We start from the raw sequence: 16,452 nt of genomic DNA, 5'->3' as shown, positions 1-16,452 counted from the left end.
GGGCAGCCCTGGCGGAGTCCAACTCTCACTGGAAACGGGTTCGACTTACTACCGGCAATGCGGACCAAGCTCTGGCACTGATCGTACAGGGACTGAACAGCCCTTATCAGGGGGGCCGGTACCCCATACTCTCGGAGTACCCCCCACAGGATTCCCCGAGGAACACGGTCGAATGCCTTTTCTAAGTCCACAAAACACATGTAGACTGGTTGGGCAAACTCCCATGCACCCTCCAGGACCCTACTAAGGGTATAGAGCTGGTCCACTGTTCCGCGACCAGGACGAAAACCACACTGTTCCTCCTGAATCCGAGGCTCGACTATCCGACGGACCCTCCTCTCCAGGACCCCTGAATAGACTTTTCCAGGGAGGCTGAGGAGTGTGATCCCTCTGTAGTTGGAACACACCCTCCGATCCCCCTTCTTAAAGAGGGGGACCACCACCCCGGTCTGCCAATCCAGAGGCACTGTCCCTGATGTCCATGCGGTGTTGCAGAGGCGTGTCAGCCAAGACAGTCCTACAACATCCAGAGCCTTGAGGAACTCCAGGCGTATCTCATCCAGCCCCGGGGCCCTGCCACCAAGGAGTTTTTTGACCACCTCGGTGACCTCAGTCCCAGAGATGGGGGGGCCCACCTCTGAGTCCCCAGGCTCTGCTTCCTCATTGGAAGGCATGTTAATGGGATTGAGGAGGTTTTCGAAGTATTCCCCCCACCGACCCACAACGTCCCGAGTCGAGGTCAGCAGTGCACCATCCCCACCATATACAGTGTTGACACTGCACTGCTTCCCCTTCCTGAGACGCCGGATGGTGGACCAGAATCTCCTCGAAGCCGTCCGAAAGTCATTCTCCATGGCCTCCCCAAACTCCTCCCACGCCCGAGTTTTTGCCTCAGCAACCACCAAAGCCGCATTCCGCTTGGCCTGCCGGTACCTATCAGCTGCCTCCGGGGTCCCACAGGACAAAAGGGTCCTGTAGGACTCCTTCTTCAGCTTGACGGCTTCCTTCACCACCGGTGTCCACCAGCGGGTTCGGGGATTGCCGCCACGACAGGCACCGACCACCTTACGGCCACAGCTCCGGTCAGCTGCCTCAACAATAGAGGCACGGAACATGGCCCATTCGGACTCAATGTCCCCCACCTCCCTCGGGATGTGGTCGAAGTTCTGCCGGAGGTGGGAGTTGAAGCTACTTCTGACAGGGGGCTCTGCCAGACGTTCCCAGCAGACCCTCACAACACGTTTGGGCCTACCACGCCTGACCGGCATCCTCCCCCACCATCGAAGCCAACTCACCACCAGGTGGTCATCAGTTGACAGCTCCGCCCCTCTCTTCACCCGAGTGTCCAAGACATGTGGCCGCAAGTCCGACGACACGACCACAAAGTCGATCATCGAACTGAGGCCTAGGGTGTCCTGGTGCCAAGTGCACATATGAACATCCCTATGCTTGAACATGGTGTTCGTTATGGACAATCCGTGACGAGCACAGAAGTCCAATAATAAAACACCGCTCGGGTTCAGATCAGGGGGGCCATTCCTCCCAATCACGCCCTTCCAGGTCTCACTGTCATTGCCCACGTTAGCATTGAAGTCTCCCAGCAGAACGAGGGAGTCCCCAGAAGGTATGCCCTCTAGCACCCCCTCCAGGGACTCCAAAAAGGGTGGGTACTCTGAACTGCTGTTCGGTGCATACGCACAAACAACAGTTAGGACCCGTCCCCCCACCCGAAGGCGAAGGGAGGCTACCCTCTCGTCCACCGGGGTAAACCCCAATGTACAGGCTCCAAGTTGGGGGGCAATAAGTATACCCACACCTGCTCGGCGCCTCTCACCGGGGGCAACTCCAGAGTGGTACAGAGTCCAGCCCCTCTCAAGGAGATTGGTTCCAGAGTCCAAGCTGTGCGTCAAGGTGAGTCCGACTATATCTAGCCGGAACCTTTCAACTTCGCGCACTAGCTCAGGCTCCTTCCCCTTCAGAGAGGTGACATTCCACGTCCCAAGAGCCAGTTTCTGTCGCCGAGGATCGGACCGCCAAGGTCCCCGCCTTCGGCCACCACCCAACTCACACTGCACCCGACCTCCTTGGCCCCTCCCATAGGTGGTGAGCCCATGGGAAGGGGGACCCACGTTGCCTCTTCGGGCTGTGCCCGGCCAAGCCCCATAGGTGCAGGCCCGGCCACCAGGCGCTCGCCATCGAGCCCCACCTCCAGGCCTGGCTCCAGAGTGGGGCCCCGGTGACCCGCGTCCGGGCAAGGGAAAACGCCGTCCAAAATTGTTTTTCTTCATAGGAGGTTTGTTTAACCGCTCTTTGTCTCATCCCTCACCTAGGACCAGTTTGCCTTGGGTGGCCCTACCAGGGGCATAAAGCCCTTGTTTATATTCAGTATCTGGTTATTATTATGCTTGTTTTTATCAGACAAAAACAAAACCAGACAGTAAACCATGTAGTGTAGTAAGCTTCTACTAACATTAAACTAATATCCAAATCCGTTAAGTGTACAGTTCTGCCTGATTGTGACACAAAATTAAACTCCGTAGAAGCTCCATGCCATAATTACTAAAACTAAAACTGAAACTAATAGATATAAAAATAAAATGGAAATGTCTTTGTGAAATAAAAACTAAATTAAAACTAAAAATACATGATGAATAAAAACTAAAACTAAACTTAATTTCCAAGTAAGGCCAGGGAAAATATAGAAATAAAAACTAATATAAAAAGGCAAAAACTATAATAACTTTGCTTGGTGCCAACAGAGGCACAAGTAGGACTAAATGCCAGTGAGGCTCTGAAGCAATGATTAGAAATGCTTCTATTAAAATGCATAAGGAAGAGAAGCTCTTTTAAACAACAAAAAACCTTTTGAAAAGGCAATGATGAATTGAGATAAGCATATGCAGTGGGATTACACAGAAGAAAAAATCTACAGTTAGGCAGTGCAACTGATGTAAGGTTCATTGCAAAGTGGTAAGTAGAGGTATTTTGCAAACCTCTAGGTGATCTTTAACTGCAGTGTCCAGCATGACCAGGTCTGTCAGAAAGGTTCCAAGATAAGGCACTGTCCCGTGAACTGCATGCTGTTTAAAATAAAAACACACAGAAGCCATTAACTCAAATCTTTGCAGTCATATAAAACAGGAAATGTAGATGGGTGGAGCAATATGACCCACATGCATAATTTGTTAAAACTCGCCCCAGGTCGCTTCTTTCCTAGTTTTTTGTGGTCTAGATTGGCAACCTTTGATTTCCCCTCCTAAAAGGAATATGTTTGAATGCTAAGCTTTAGCTTTTTAAGGGAAGAAGTGGACTGACCATTTTAACTTCTCTTAAGTAGGTCAAGGCCAGGGTCTCTCGCCTTGCCTCTCTCAGAAGTCTCTGCAAAAGATTTTCCCCATGCAGTAAAAGGTTGAAAAAAGAACAGATGAAAGTTAAAGATTTATTACCTCCTTCAGCAGTTCACGGCTCTGGGAATAGTTGTCCTTGTCTGAAAAGATGTCAGCCAATTCCTCATAGCTTCTTACTGCTTCTCTAAAAAAACAAACGTACAAAAGTAAGTAAGTTCAATGCTCCAATAAAAAAAAAGAGAGCAAGTAAATAAATCATTAAATATATTAGATGCATTATTCATTTACAGTCATGCAGGACTTCATTGTTGATTGTAGTTTTGGGTCTCTCTGCTCGTTAACTAGTGCTTTAAACAAGAACTCCCCAGTTTACCAAAACAATATATTATGTATGTGTGTATATATATATATATATATATATATATATATATATATATATATATATATATATATATATATATAAATAAATAAATAAAATGGTAATCATGTCAAAAGCTAATTTCAAAAAAAGCAGGTTTAAGAGATTTCTGTTTAAAAATAGTTGAGCGATTATGAGTTACGTGTAAACACTGATGATTTTCATGGCTTCTTGTGCTGATAAATCCAACCCCATTTCTCACACCAAGTAGACAAAATCCTTACTTGAGTCATATTTGGATCTTTCCAAAAGTTTCAGCAAAAAAGTTCAGGCAGTATTGTGATACCCATGTTTGTTTGTGTGATCAATATAATGGACAACGGAACTACTATGGGCTTCTCCTTATGACCGTTCTTACAGTACTGCACAAACTACAGTATCCCCAATTAAAAGGTAATGCTTGCAAAAAGCCCAATAAAGTTTTCATTCACACAAGATCTGCTGAAACAAGACAAGGGCATGGTGTTAAATTACTGTGTAGAGAAAGTTAAATTGCAAGCATGGCAGTTAAAAGGTCAAGCATGTAGCCTCAAGGTCTCACTGAATAAATAATAGACATCTTAGTCAATTCAACAACCAGTTAAACAAAAGAAAGACTGAAGAATGTGGTCATTGCAGAAAAAAGGGACGTTTGTGCACGTCAAGAATTAATCCTAATGGTTAAGACCACAGTGATAAATGTCTTAATAAAAAAAAAAATGTCCAGTATGAGCATATGAATATTACGTGGTATCAGTCTATCATGTTTTCACACATTTGGTCAATACCTGGATATTTAAACGTATAGGGGATTCTATATTCAGAAATTTACAGAATGTTTTTAAATGTTTATAAAATACATATGCAAATCTCTGCTCTGCAAATCTCCAGCAACTCCTGTAGTTCGCTATTATGTAACTTTACTCTGCACTGCAATATACTGTCTGTATACAATTGCATATCTGCTGCTGAGGCAGTAGGGAAGATTGTTAATGTGAACTGGAGGTTAACCGCTTGACACATTAGAATGTTTCTAAGTGAAAAGAGAAACTCTATCAGTGGCCAATCAATACAATAATGAAAAATGTTTGCACTAACATGGACAGATATTCATGTAGATGCCAAATTACAGGAATATTAAAGTGAAACTGTGATGAAATAAACTGAGGAGGTAAAATAGGATAACTTCATTGACTTTTGTGCTGTTAATAGTACGGTTTCTGTGATTATTTTGAAGGCAAATAAATAATGACAAATATTATTAGTGATTAAATATCCTTCTCTCCATTATAAAAAAAATCCTGGAGAGAAAACAGTAGGGCATCGAGAAGTGATCTTCACGTTAAGATCATGGAAGACAGTTCCAGGGTCTCAACGTATATAAAGCGTCTAAGGACAATGCGTTATAAATGAAACGTCGATGACTAAGTGAAGAAGAAAGCAGCTTGGAGAAAAGAGACTCAAAAGCATTGGAGTGAAAAAGGAGCAAAAAAGAAAAAATAATCTAGGTGCAAATTCAGAAAATAAGGAAAGTAATTATCAGCCCGTAACAAGTGGAATTGAAACAAAGCACGTCCAATCGGGCTCAGAATTAAAAGACAGAGTAAAAGACAAAGTAGAACTTCATAAACACGTTCACAAACGTTGGCGCTATACACATGCAGAGCAGATTATGAAAGCAGTGGAATTCGAAAGGCTCAAAAAAAAAAAAAACATACACGCGATACAAATGTGGAGAAAGTTAAAGAATATGAAAATAGGAAAATTAGAAAGTATAAAAAAAGTAAAGATCGCAGTAGCGCAAACAAATGGAAATTATTACTCGAAAAAGGGAAAATAATCACCACGGACCAGGTTTCATTGAAAAAAAAGCAGGACAAAGCGAGGTCAGAAATAAAAGAGAGTAGAAAACAAAGTAAAACATCATAAAGAGGTTAAAATACAAAGGGGCCAAACACATGCAGAGCAGGTTAGACATAATGAAAACTGGAATTCAAAAAACGTAGGCGCGAAACACATGCAGAGCAAGATACAGAATATGAAAGCAGAAAAAAACGACTGTCATAACAAAGAAAGTAAACATCGCATTAGTGCAAAAAAAGAGAAATTATTACTCGGAGAAATAACGAAAAGGCGAATAGAGATTGAATATATGGACACAGGTGATATGTCAGAAGTATGTAAATATTGTAAGGCTTTGAAGTTTAAGTCAGACAATTTCAAAAACATGTTTTACCTCACATGCATTTATTGGTTACTTTGCAAAAAAAATTATTAACTGCTGATGATGTAGATCGCTTTATCTGTGCTGAAATTCCAAACAGAGAAACCAATCCTGAATTATGGTATAAAGTCATTAAACACGTCTCACTGACCTCATTTAAAAGATTCAGCATATTGGGACTCAAAAGATTCCAAATATTGTTTTTACATAAGTTCTGAAATAAATGTGAAACTAATGAAATGGCAACAATTCAAAGAAAAAAAAAAATCTTAAAAGTGTGTATCTGGAAAACCAAACACTGGGGTTGGTGAGCGAAGCCCCCTAGTTTCTTAAAGGTTACAGTTTGTATGCAGTGTATGTATATTAATACTGTTCTAACAACAGTCTTTTCTTTCACAGAACTCCCCATCCAAATACACCTGTTTGTCTCCTCCCAAGTTTTCTTCAGGCGGTGCACTGAGTTGGAGTTAAGTGCTGAGATGATAGCATACAGAGAAGAGAAGTTTTTCCTGGCGCGACATTCCTAAGATAAATGACAAGTAATTCAACAAAATAAGTCAAGCCGAAGAAAAAAAAAGCAAAACACACAGTAAGGAAAAGGTTACAAAAAATAAATAAAAATCACCAGTTTTAATACAAACTATTCTATTATCTGAAAATACTTTTTCCATTATAATGTTGCACACAATTAAAAAATGAATAAATAGCATCAGGTCCTATCCAGTCTATTACAGGTTAAATATGAAAGTACAGGAAAAAACCTCTACCATCTGATCAGCCATAAATGACACTACAGTTCCAGACAACATTGCTAAAAATAACAATCAAATACTTCCCCAGACTTAATCACGAGCACTAACTCCAGTCATCCATGCACAACTTTCCGAATTTAGAAAACATCCTCTTTATAATGCTGGAAACATACCTCAGCGGTTTGAATCCACTTCTCTAAAATGCGTGCACGCTGTTGGCTGCGCAGCTGAGTGTTACACAGGCATGTTGACATCACGGCATTGATGAGCTTGTTGAACTGGCGCACAGTGGCACGTACTGAAGGACATATATGCTCCATGCCCTTTTTGTCACGCTGTGTCCAGATAGATCCCAGACAGTGGTAGGGCACCACTTTCACAAAGAGTTCCTATATTGTCAAAAAAATAAAAAATTATTACAACTTCTTCCTGCCACATGCATTTACAGTATTTCCTAAGACATCTGTTGAGTTAATTCCAAAAAACCACACAAGCGGATAAGTTTACAGAGAAAAAAGGAACTGCACAAAGAAAAAAAAAACATAAGCATGCTCAAGGAAAACAATTTAGACACACTGAAGCAATCAAAAAAGTAACAGTTAATAAATAAGCATACTCAAAGAAACCCCTAGACACCTAGATTCAGAAATATGACAATATCTAAAAGGAGGCATCTAACTATGTCATTAATACTCTTGTTATTTAAATTAATTTAAAACTCTAAACATGAGTCACTTTGATATGCATAGTAACCAGTTTTCCACAATGCACACCTCCAGATATTGATGGCCCTATAATGTAGGTCTCAGAGTAATGGCTCATCACTTTGAAGATGTTGCATTAGCATTTCTCTTGTTAATGTTGCTGTGCACTATGTAGTTATTCCTAGTGCTTTTATAGCACATTTTAAGATTAAAATATAAGGAATTTTAAAATACAGGCTGAACAAATTAAGAAATAATCTGTCCCTTTATTCCACACACATACTTTCACTACTTAATCAAAAACAAAAAGGAACTTGTTTTGAATTCTGCTATTAAATATCTTAAAAAAAAAACAAATGATTAATTAACATATTGCAAAATATTTAAACTTAAAGAATTACAATAAGAATAGTCTAATACATACAATTTATAAAAACTACATACAAATCTTTTATATTTTTTGTTCTTATAAACAAAATGCATCAAGCATCTGAAAAACAATATAAAGCCTAAAGTGTAGCAAACAAAACTATTTGAAATTGCTAGAAAACTGGGAAAAGGCAAACACATCACTGGAATTTGGTAAGAGTATCCCGAGAAGTAGAAGGTGGGGGTTGACACTGGCATGAGCTGAATGGAGAAGCCTCCCTAACACATGGACTGGGCCAGAAACTGAAACATGCCACCTGGTAATGAGAAACAATGGCTACTGTGTTGCCCTCAAGACATAAATGATGACATTTAGGAATTTTTCAGATAATATTATCATTTCTAAGGCTACTTCGCTTCCTCCTCTGTCTTTAATAATGACACATATTACACATAATATAAAAACTAAGTTGTGGTAAATGCAGTTAAAGAAGCATACATTGTTCAACTTAAATTACAAATGAAAAACATGGTATTTTCCAAAATAAGACAAAGCTTTCAAAAATCATCACTCTAAGAAGTCTTACACTTTTGCTCTGTAAAGGCAACTGTGATCATGCTTACAATCCAAACAGTCGCCAAGTGCTACATGAAATGTAAAAGAAACAGTAATCCTCTTTAATAAAATCCCTGTGTGCGTCCAGGTGTCCGTGTGTGTGTGTCTTCTGGTGAACTGCACATGCGCGGGGCACAGTGCGATGCACGATATTAATGTCAGAGAAAGTTACTGGCGTTTTACGGAAATACAAACCAGTATTACTGCGAGAGGAAATTAAAGGTACACAATACAGTGACGCATATTACAGCCACATACAAGCCAGTATTACTGTCAGAGAAAATTAAAGGCATATTACCGACGCACACGCCTGTATTACCGCCAGAGAAAATTAAAGGTATATTACGGACATACAAGCCAGTGGACGTACAAGACAGTATTACTGTCACAGAAAATTAAAAAGACACAATACACGGCGGCAGCCCATGAAGAACAGTCAGCTCAGCAAATAAACATCAACAAAAGAAAGGTTGAAAGACAAAGAAAAATACGACCAACAAAAAGAATGAGGTCAAAATCCCTTGCCATTTAATATAGACTGTTCCTACTAATGTTTATGCGCTACTGTTGTAGCGCCCGTTATTGTAATGGGCTTAATGACTAGTTAATAAATGAAGTAAATGTTTACGACTTTATTTATTGAAATAGTTGATCAATCAACATCTGCCGCTGTCGAAAAGGGAATGGCTGTAAAATCAGAATGCAAAGTTCTCACTCACAAACTGGCTGCGCTGGAAGACAGATATAGAAGGCATATAGAAGGAACAACATCAGAATTGAAGGTCTCCCTGAAAAATGTGAAAGTCCAAACTCAGTGAAATTCATGGCTGAACTATTCTCTAAAATAACTGCAGTGGATATCAAATCTCAGACCGAGATCTCGGCAGCCTACCATCTTGTCATGCTTGGGTCACAGATTTGCACAGAAACACAGGAGGTTGTAGTGACACAGGAATGTTATTCAAACACTGCAAACAAACATTTGTCTCTTTTTCAAAAGTTTAAACTGTGCTCCTTGACAAGACGGAGATGACAGTTCCGTCTCACAATTAAAAGAATGCAAACATGTCTTTCTCTTCAAAGGAGTGCGCGTCAGGGGCAGGGAAGGTCAGAGAGAGAGAGAGAGAGAGAGAGAGAGAGAGAGAGAGAAAAGCAAACAATCAAAAATGGACAGGTGCTGTTCGGACGTTTAAGTATGCGAAGTACCGCGCGGATCGTATCGCATGATAGATCGGCTGCAAGTAAGCCCAGCAAGCAAGGGAGTAATGTGAAGGTAGTCTTTCAGCGTTTTATAACCTGTAAGGGTGTTATCAGCCCCCCAGCTCACAGTATATTGAATGCCTCAACAAGTCTTATTGTTCGGTTTGACAAACTACAGCCCAAATAAAACTTCACGTTCCTTCTCAGACAGAAAGAGATTATATTTGAAAATAACTGCATTTTTATTTTCCCAGATTTCTCCCCTGCAGCAGCTGCTAAACGCACCTCATAATCACAGTATCAAACAGTGTCCACGCAGTGCAGATATCAGATACAGCCTCTTGAACCTGCCAATATTATATATTAAAAGACTGTTTTACATTTTTAGCTCTCTGAATGAAGCAGGAAAAGAACTAAGCAGAATGATCCTGACATCCTTTTGAAACACAATCATGAGTCAAACTGTGTTCTAACAAGTCAAAGAAGATTCTTCTTGCAACTTGGACAATTTTATAATGCGACATTTGCCTACTTCCTTTTCAGCTACTTTTCCATTTTTATCTTTTTTTAAAAACTTTAATTATCATATTATATTGAAATTTATTTGATTGAATATATGTACTTTTTGGCAACTACAAGGTCACTAGCTATTTACAGGGTGGTTTTGTTTTTTTTTTTTACTGCTTCCTTGATTATGTTGTATTGGGAATATACGCTGGTTTTACTTTATGTCAAACGAGCGGTATCTCATGGAGTCCCGAATGAGGCATATTACCTACATTGTGAGGGAGCGTCAGTTACAGCACTACAGGCATGTGGCGTGATTCCCCAAGGGTGATCCGGCTCACAGGATCCTCACTGTTGAGGACCCAAGCAGCTGGACCAAGCTGAGGGGATGCCCATGTAACACCTCAATGCGGCAGATTGATGGGTCATTTCCAGAGGGTGGGACTGGACCACGTGTCTGCCTGGGGGGTTGTCAACCAAGCTCCTGAGCTGTTTTGTCATGTCGTGGGTGCAGCAATGTGTTGTACCAGTGCATGCTCCCCAACCTGAGCTGACCTGATGTGAATGTACTATTATATGTTATCTCGGTCTCCATGGGAACTGTTTAACATCATTCCTTAGGATTTATTGTATTGGGACTGTTCTTAATAAATTTTATTTCTATAGCTCAAGGCATTTCACAGATTCTCATAAAGAAACAGCAGGTATATGTAACATTGGATACAGAGGTTTCCTGAATAGAACATTTAAACAGACCGATTACAGGATATACAAAGGCATTAAATTGAATAAAAGACAATAAACCAGAGTAAAATACTAAATTCAATACCAAAAAAAAAGTCTGGCAAATAACATCACTTGTGATATAACACACTCAAATTATACTGAGCATCTGGACAGAGAGGAAGACTGAAATAGGGGGCAGAATGTCAGGTTAAGTTTAAAGCCATCCTGAACAGGTGAGTTTTAAGTTGTTTTTTAAAAGAATGAATGGAGTCAGTGGATCTAATTAATTTATCATTTTATTAAGTTAGTGCCAATTTGCAGGAGTTCAGTTTTGTTGCCATTTAATTTTAAAGAGTTCTGCTCCATCCAGGTTTAAATTTCACTGAGGCAAGTTGTGAGCTGAGAAAGCCCTGATGAAGTTTCACTTTTAACAGTGAAATACAGTTGAATATCATCTGCATAAAAATGATAACAGAGTCCATATGAATGATATGTCCAAAGGGAAGCATATGCTGTGTTTCCCTGAAAATAAGACCTACTCCAAAAATAAGCCCTAGCATGATTTTCAGGCTGCTCTGTAATATAAGCCCTACCCCAAAAATAAGCCCTAGTCAAGATCGTCAGCTGAAAAGTAAGGCACCTAAGGCCAGGTTTATACTTCATGTGATGCGACACGTGTGCCCGAAAGATCCATTAAATTCCGAGGACCCGTTGCCACATTATCTCTGAAAAGGATGTTTAATGATTACATCCATCAATTCGGGGATGTGCCTATTTCAGTAGCATCGCTGCAAGACAGAAACGAAATCCCTGGACAGGGCATCAGCTCATTGCAAGGTGAACACAAGCACACACATACACTAACATCATTGTAGCTTCATCAAATCCCCAAACCTTCATGTCTTTGGATGGAAAACTGAGCACACTATGGAAATTCACCAGGAAAAACAAGCAAACTCCAGGCAAGGATCACAAGGGACGCGACTCCCTGCGAGACAGCAGTGCTGCCACTCTGCCACCCCTATGTTTAACTATTAACAGTATTCATTATTTAAACAGGAGTTTGCATGTTCTCCCTGTGTCTGCGTGGGTTTCCTCCGGGCACTCCGGTTTCCTCCCACAGTCCAAAGACATGCTGGTTAGGTGAATTGGTGATTGTAAATTGGCCCTAGTGTGTGCTTGGTGTGTGGGTGTGTTTGTGTGTGTCCTGCGGTGGATTGGCACCCTGCCCAGGATTGGTTCCCTGCCTTGTGCCCTGTGTTGGCTGGGATTGGCTCCAGCAGACCCCCGTGACCCTGTGTTCGGATTCAGCGGGTTGGGAAATGGATGGATGGATTATTTAAACAAAGTTAAAGATGTATCTGTAAAATGCAACATACATATTTTAATGCATTTCATCATGAAAGTGATATCAAGTATAAATCTAAGAATTCTAAATGTGCAGAGAGCTAGAATATCATAAATTTAATGTGTTCTGTGTGGCGATCTATTGCTTCTTGCCACTGCTGTCAGGTCAGGAGGAAACTCCAGAAGCGCGTAGCGACGGTGTATTTTAATGATAAAGTAACCTACGAGATTAAATTGGAAATTTCGAGTTTAAGGATTAAATTTCCACTTTAATCACAAAATAAACATCTTCATTATGTCTTTATATTTTTTTCTCTGTGGCTGAAATACGTCGCTGTACATTCTGATGGTATTGTGAAGGTGCAAAAAAAAGATGGTATGTGAGACCTTTAAAATGCATTGTGTCATTACTTTGGGGAATATGTGACGCTTGAATATAAAAGCACCATGAATGCATTTGTATGTCGCCATTTTGCTTCACCACATCGAACCATTCATCAAATATCGAAGCATGCACATCGATCCCGTAGGATCCTCAAAGCCGCTTGAGTTGCAAGAAATTCAGGCTGGAATTCAGGGTTTGAATGTGGAGAGTTGTGACGATATTCCAGAAGAAGATAACATGACTGTATTTGGATAAATGTATATTGCTGTACATGAATAAATATAAGATATCTCCTGAAAATAAGCCCTAACGCATATTTTGGAGAAAAAAATAAGACCCAGTCTTATTTTCGGAGAAGCACGGTAGATACAGAAGAGCAGAGGGCCAAGGACAGAGCTCAGAGGAGCTCCCTGTGTGACTGGCACTGAACTGGATTTGCTATTGCAAAGACTATGAAACTCTTGTCTGACATTCAGATAGGACTTAAACCACTGGAGGGCAGTACCAGAGATATCCAGCATGTTCTCCATTCTGGACAGTAGAAGGTCATGTCTGACAGTATCAAATGCAGCACTAAGACGTAACAAAATTAATATGCTGGTTTGTCCAGAGTCTGCTGCCATAAGCAATCATTAGTTACCTGAAGCAGAGCAGGTACACTGCTGTGCTGTGCCCTGAAACCAGACTGAAATGGTTCCATCAATTTATTAGAAGTTAAGTAATTGGCGAGTTGGGAGGCTACAACACACTCAGAACTTTTGACAGAAAAGGTAAGTGAGAAATAGGACGAAAATTGTTAAGATTGTCAACATGAAGACCAGACTTTAACAGTGGGGTTACAGAAGCGATTTTAAAAGTGGCTGGCACAGAGCTAGTGTCAAGGGATGTATTTATTTTTGTCGTAATAGTCAGGATTACACCATGAAGGCAGGGTTTAAGTTTGGTGGTGATGGGGTCCAGTACACAGGTAGTGGGCCTCATCTTACAAAGCAGGTCATTAACAAATGCAGATGTGACTGGTGAAAATTTACAAATAGAGCTGGACGGAGTGGGAAGACAGATAAAGATAGATAGATAGATAGATAGATAGATAGATATACATGGATGATGGATTTATGTTAGTTGAATTATTTAGATCTTTAATTTTATTGAGGAAAAAGTGGAGAAACTTTTCACAGACTTCGTTAGAGGAGGTCATTGGGCCAGATGCAGGTTGAAGTAATTTATTAACTACAGGGAACAAAACCCTTGGGTTCTTATGGCCACTTTCTATTATTCTGCCATAAAGTTTGTTCTTGGCTGCACTTAGTGCATACATGTAAACCCTTTGATGGTCAAAGAAAGCCTGGATGTGCACAGTGAGGCCAGTCCTACATGACATTCTCTCAAGGTGTCGACCATATTTCAAAGTTGTTTGTGTATGTTGCTGTAAACCCACAAGTCAATCAAAAACAATAATGGAATTTTACATTCCCAAGAATGTCTTCTTTCAAATAATACATTTCCATGTTGTCTGCTCTCTTCCATTATTAAGTTATACAATTTGCACATGTATACTCCCAGGCGAACAGCGCATCACAACTGAGTGAATCTCCTTAGAGAAACCTCCTTATGCTTTAAGGGAGCTGTTTTATCTAGTGCTGAAAGAAGGGCTGTGTTATAGTGATCAAGATGACTATCTAGTTTTGATGGAATAGGTGAAGACAGAAAAAGATCAGAAATGGTTTCATTAGCAAGGATAGGAGGACAGATTTTTAAGGTTTCTGAAAGAAATGTGATGTTTACAGGTAAGAGGAGGGAGAGGTAATGAGACAATGAAAAGTACTGCTTTATGATCAGAGAGTCCGAAATCACTGCTATAAATGATGCCGACAGATAAGCCAGATGTGCAGATCAAGTCCAATATATGACCACCAGATTCCAGTAAGGATAGGAATTCATTTCTCATCTTACATGTAGTAATGTCAATATGGATGTTGAAATCGACAAGAAGAATGACTCTCTGAGAAAGGAAACTTAATCCAAAGATACAGGATATATGCTGTGCAATCAGGCAGTGACAAAAATGTCTGCAATAAATTTTACTAAAATATGCTCAACAAATGTAACAATTTGAATGTAAATTAAGTTTCATGTTGCGTTAAGAGTTACTCATTGCATAATACAATTTCATTCTGTTTGGCTTTGAAATTAACACGCAAAAACTTTTTAAACTTACACTTTTACTGTAAAACCTAAGTAAAAACAATTTTTTGATTAAATTTTCATCAATATCGCATTGAATTGTGATTTCTGGTTTGGACTTTCATTGTGACAATGCCACATATAACTGCACGTGATTGAATTTTTTTTCTCTATTAAATAAAATTACTTTTTCGAATGTTTGGCTCTGAGATTTGTAAATTGTCCTTGCAAAAGCTATTCTAATGTGAAACTGTTAACGTTTGAATATGAATGGCATATCAAGATCTCCTTTGTTGTCTGATGTTATCCCCTGAAGATGTACTACATTACCTTTTTTGGATACAACCTTCTTTCTATAGTAATTCGTGCGAAGGGAGACTGGACGGTGTTAACGGTTGTAGATATTCTTTGGAATATTATAAGTTGATGTATTCATCTTCCGCACGATCACCACCAACTGTTTCAGCATAGTCTATTGATATGCATTTAACCAATTTGCAACGTAACCGATCGTCATTTTTGGCGTTAATTTGTTTGACTTCATTGTTTCTCTGTGCTAGGATTGCCCATGTACTCATTTTTACCGTGGATAACCGTTCGTGATGAAATGTCTCGTCTCGTCAGAGCAAGAAATGTGTCTGTCAAAAGCATTCACATGAATGAGAGGTAAGAGTACCGTGTGCGTGGTTTTCTATGGTTGAGAGGAGGGCATGACTTGAAAACATCTCATGGCCAAAGTATCGACTCACGGAACTTGAAAAAAATCTTCCAATAAGTCTCGTCTTCTAAAAAGTCTTGTCTCGTCGCAGGATTTTTTTTATTATTAGAGAGATGTGGAAGGGATTTAGAGCTTATAGGCCAAACGTATACACCCATTCACACTGGCAGATTCAAGAAAAATCATTTGAGTATAAGGTCTTCAAACTGAACAAGATAACCAAACTTCTTGAACAAGACCCATGTAAACACAATTGTAGGATGAGTTTCGGGGTTTCTAGTTACTTCAAACAAGAATGTGAACTTGGATTTCATTAAACTTTCAATCAAACTGTAACAGTACAAGCTTGATTGTTATGCTTAAATATGTTATAGCAGTGTATATATTAGTACATTTATTGAGAACTGTACAGAAGGAATTAGGCTAATGAAACATTTTCATGCCACAGCTGGAAATGAGCATTCTGAACAATGCTGCTCTCACTGTAAACATCACATGATACCTGGTGTTTGGGAAATGCTAAGGACTGCATATACGTAACAGAGTGCCATGCTTTTAAAAAAAATGGCACTCAAAGGACTGAAATAATTTAGGTAAAGAACTAAAGAATGAAACTGAAATCATTTGCAGATACTTTAATGCCAACATACACTATACGGACAAAAGTATTGGGACACATCTCTTAATTATTGAATTCAGGTGTTTCAATCAGATCCATTGCCATAGGTGTATAAAATCAATCGCCTAGCCTTGCAGTCTCCATTTACAAACATTTGTGAAACAAAGTGGATCGATCTGGAGAGCTCAGTGACTACAAGTGTGGCACTATGATAGGATGCCACCTTTGCAATAAGACGGTTCATGAAATTTCATCCCTGCTGGATATTTCATGGTCAACTGCAAGTGGTATTATTGGAAAGTGGAAGCGTTTAGGAACAACAGCAACTCCGCCACAAAGTGGAACACCATGTAAAGC

The 16,452-nt window shown here is 40.0% G+C and overlaps 1 protein-coding gene across 8 annotated transcripts in view; it reads right to left on the bottom strand.

Moving 5' to 3' along the window:
- The window catches only part of rgl2 (ral guanine nucleotide dissociation stimulator-like 2), a 90,453-nt gene that overhangs the window by 22,901 nt on the left and 51,100 nt on the right, over positions 1-16,452 (bottom strand). For all 8 annotated transcript variants that reach the window (XM_051929288.1, XM_028801544.2, XM_051929298.1 and 5 more), the window contains 4 exons: positions 6,894-7,109; positions 6,388-6,491; positions 3,447-3,531; positions 2,994-3,080 (listed from right to left, as the gene is read on the bottom strand). In XM_051929288.1, coding sequence (XP_051785248.1) covers positions 2,994-3,080; positions 3,447-3,531; positions 6,388-6,491; positions 6,894-7,109 — 492 coding nt within the window. The remainder of the gene's footprint in view (positions 1-2,993; positions 3,081-3,446; positions 3,532-6,387; positions 6,492-6,893; positions 7,110-16,452) is intronic.

This window comes from Erpetoichthys calabaricus, chromosome 1 (genome assembly GCF_900747795.2).
Source record: "Erpetoichthys calabaricus chromosome 1, fErpCal1.3, whole genome shotgun sequence".
In the NCBI taxonomy this organism is placed as follows: Eukaryota; Metazoa; Chordata; class Cladistia; order Polypteriformes; family Polypteridae; genus Erpetoichthys; species Erpetoichthys calabaricus.
Note: the sequence above shows the minus strand (reverse complement) of the source record. Positions and strands in the feature narration are given on the sequence as shown.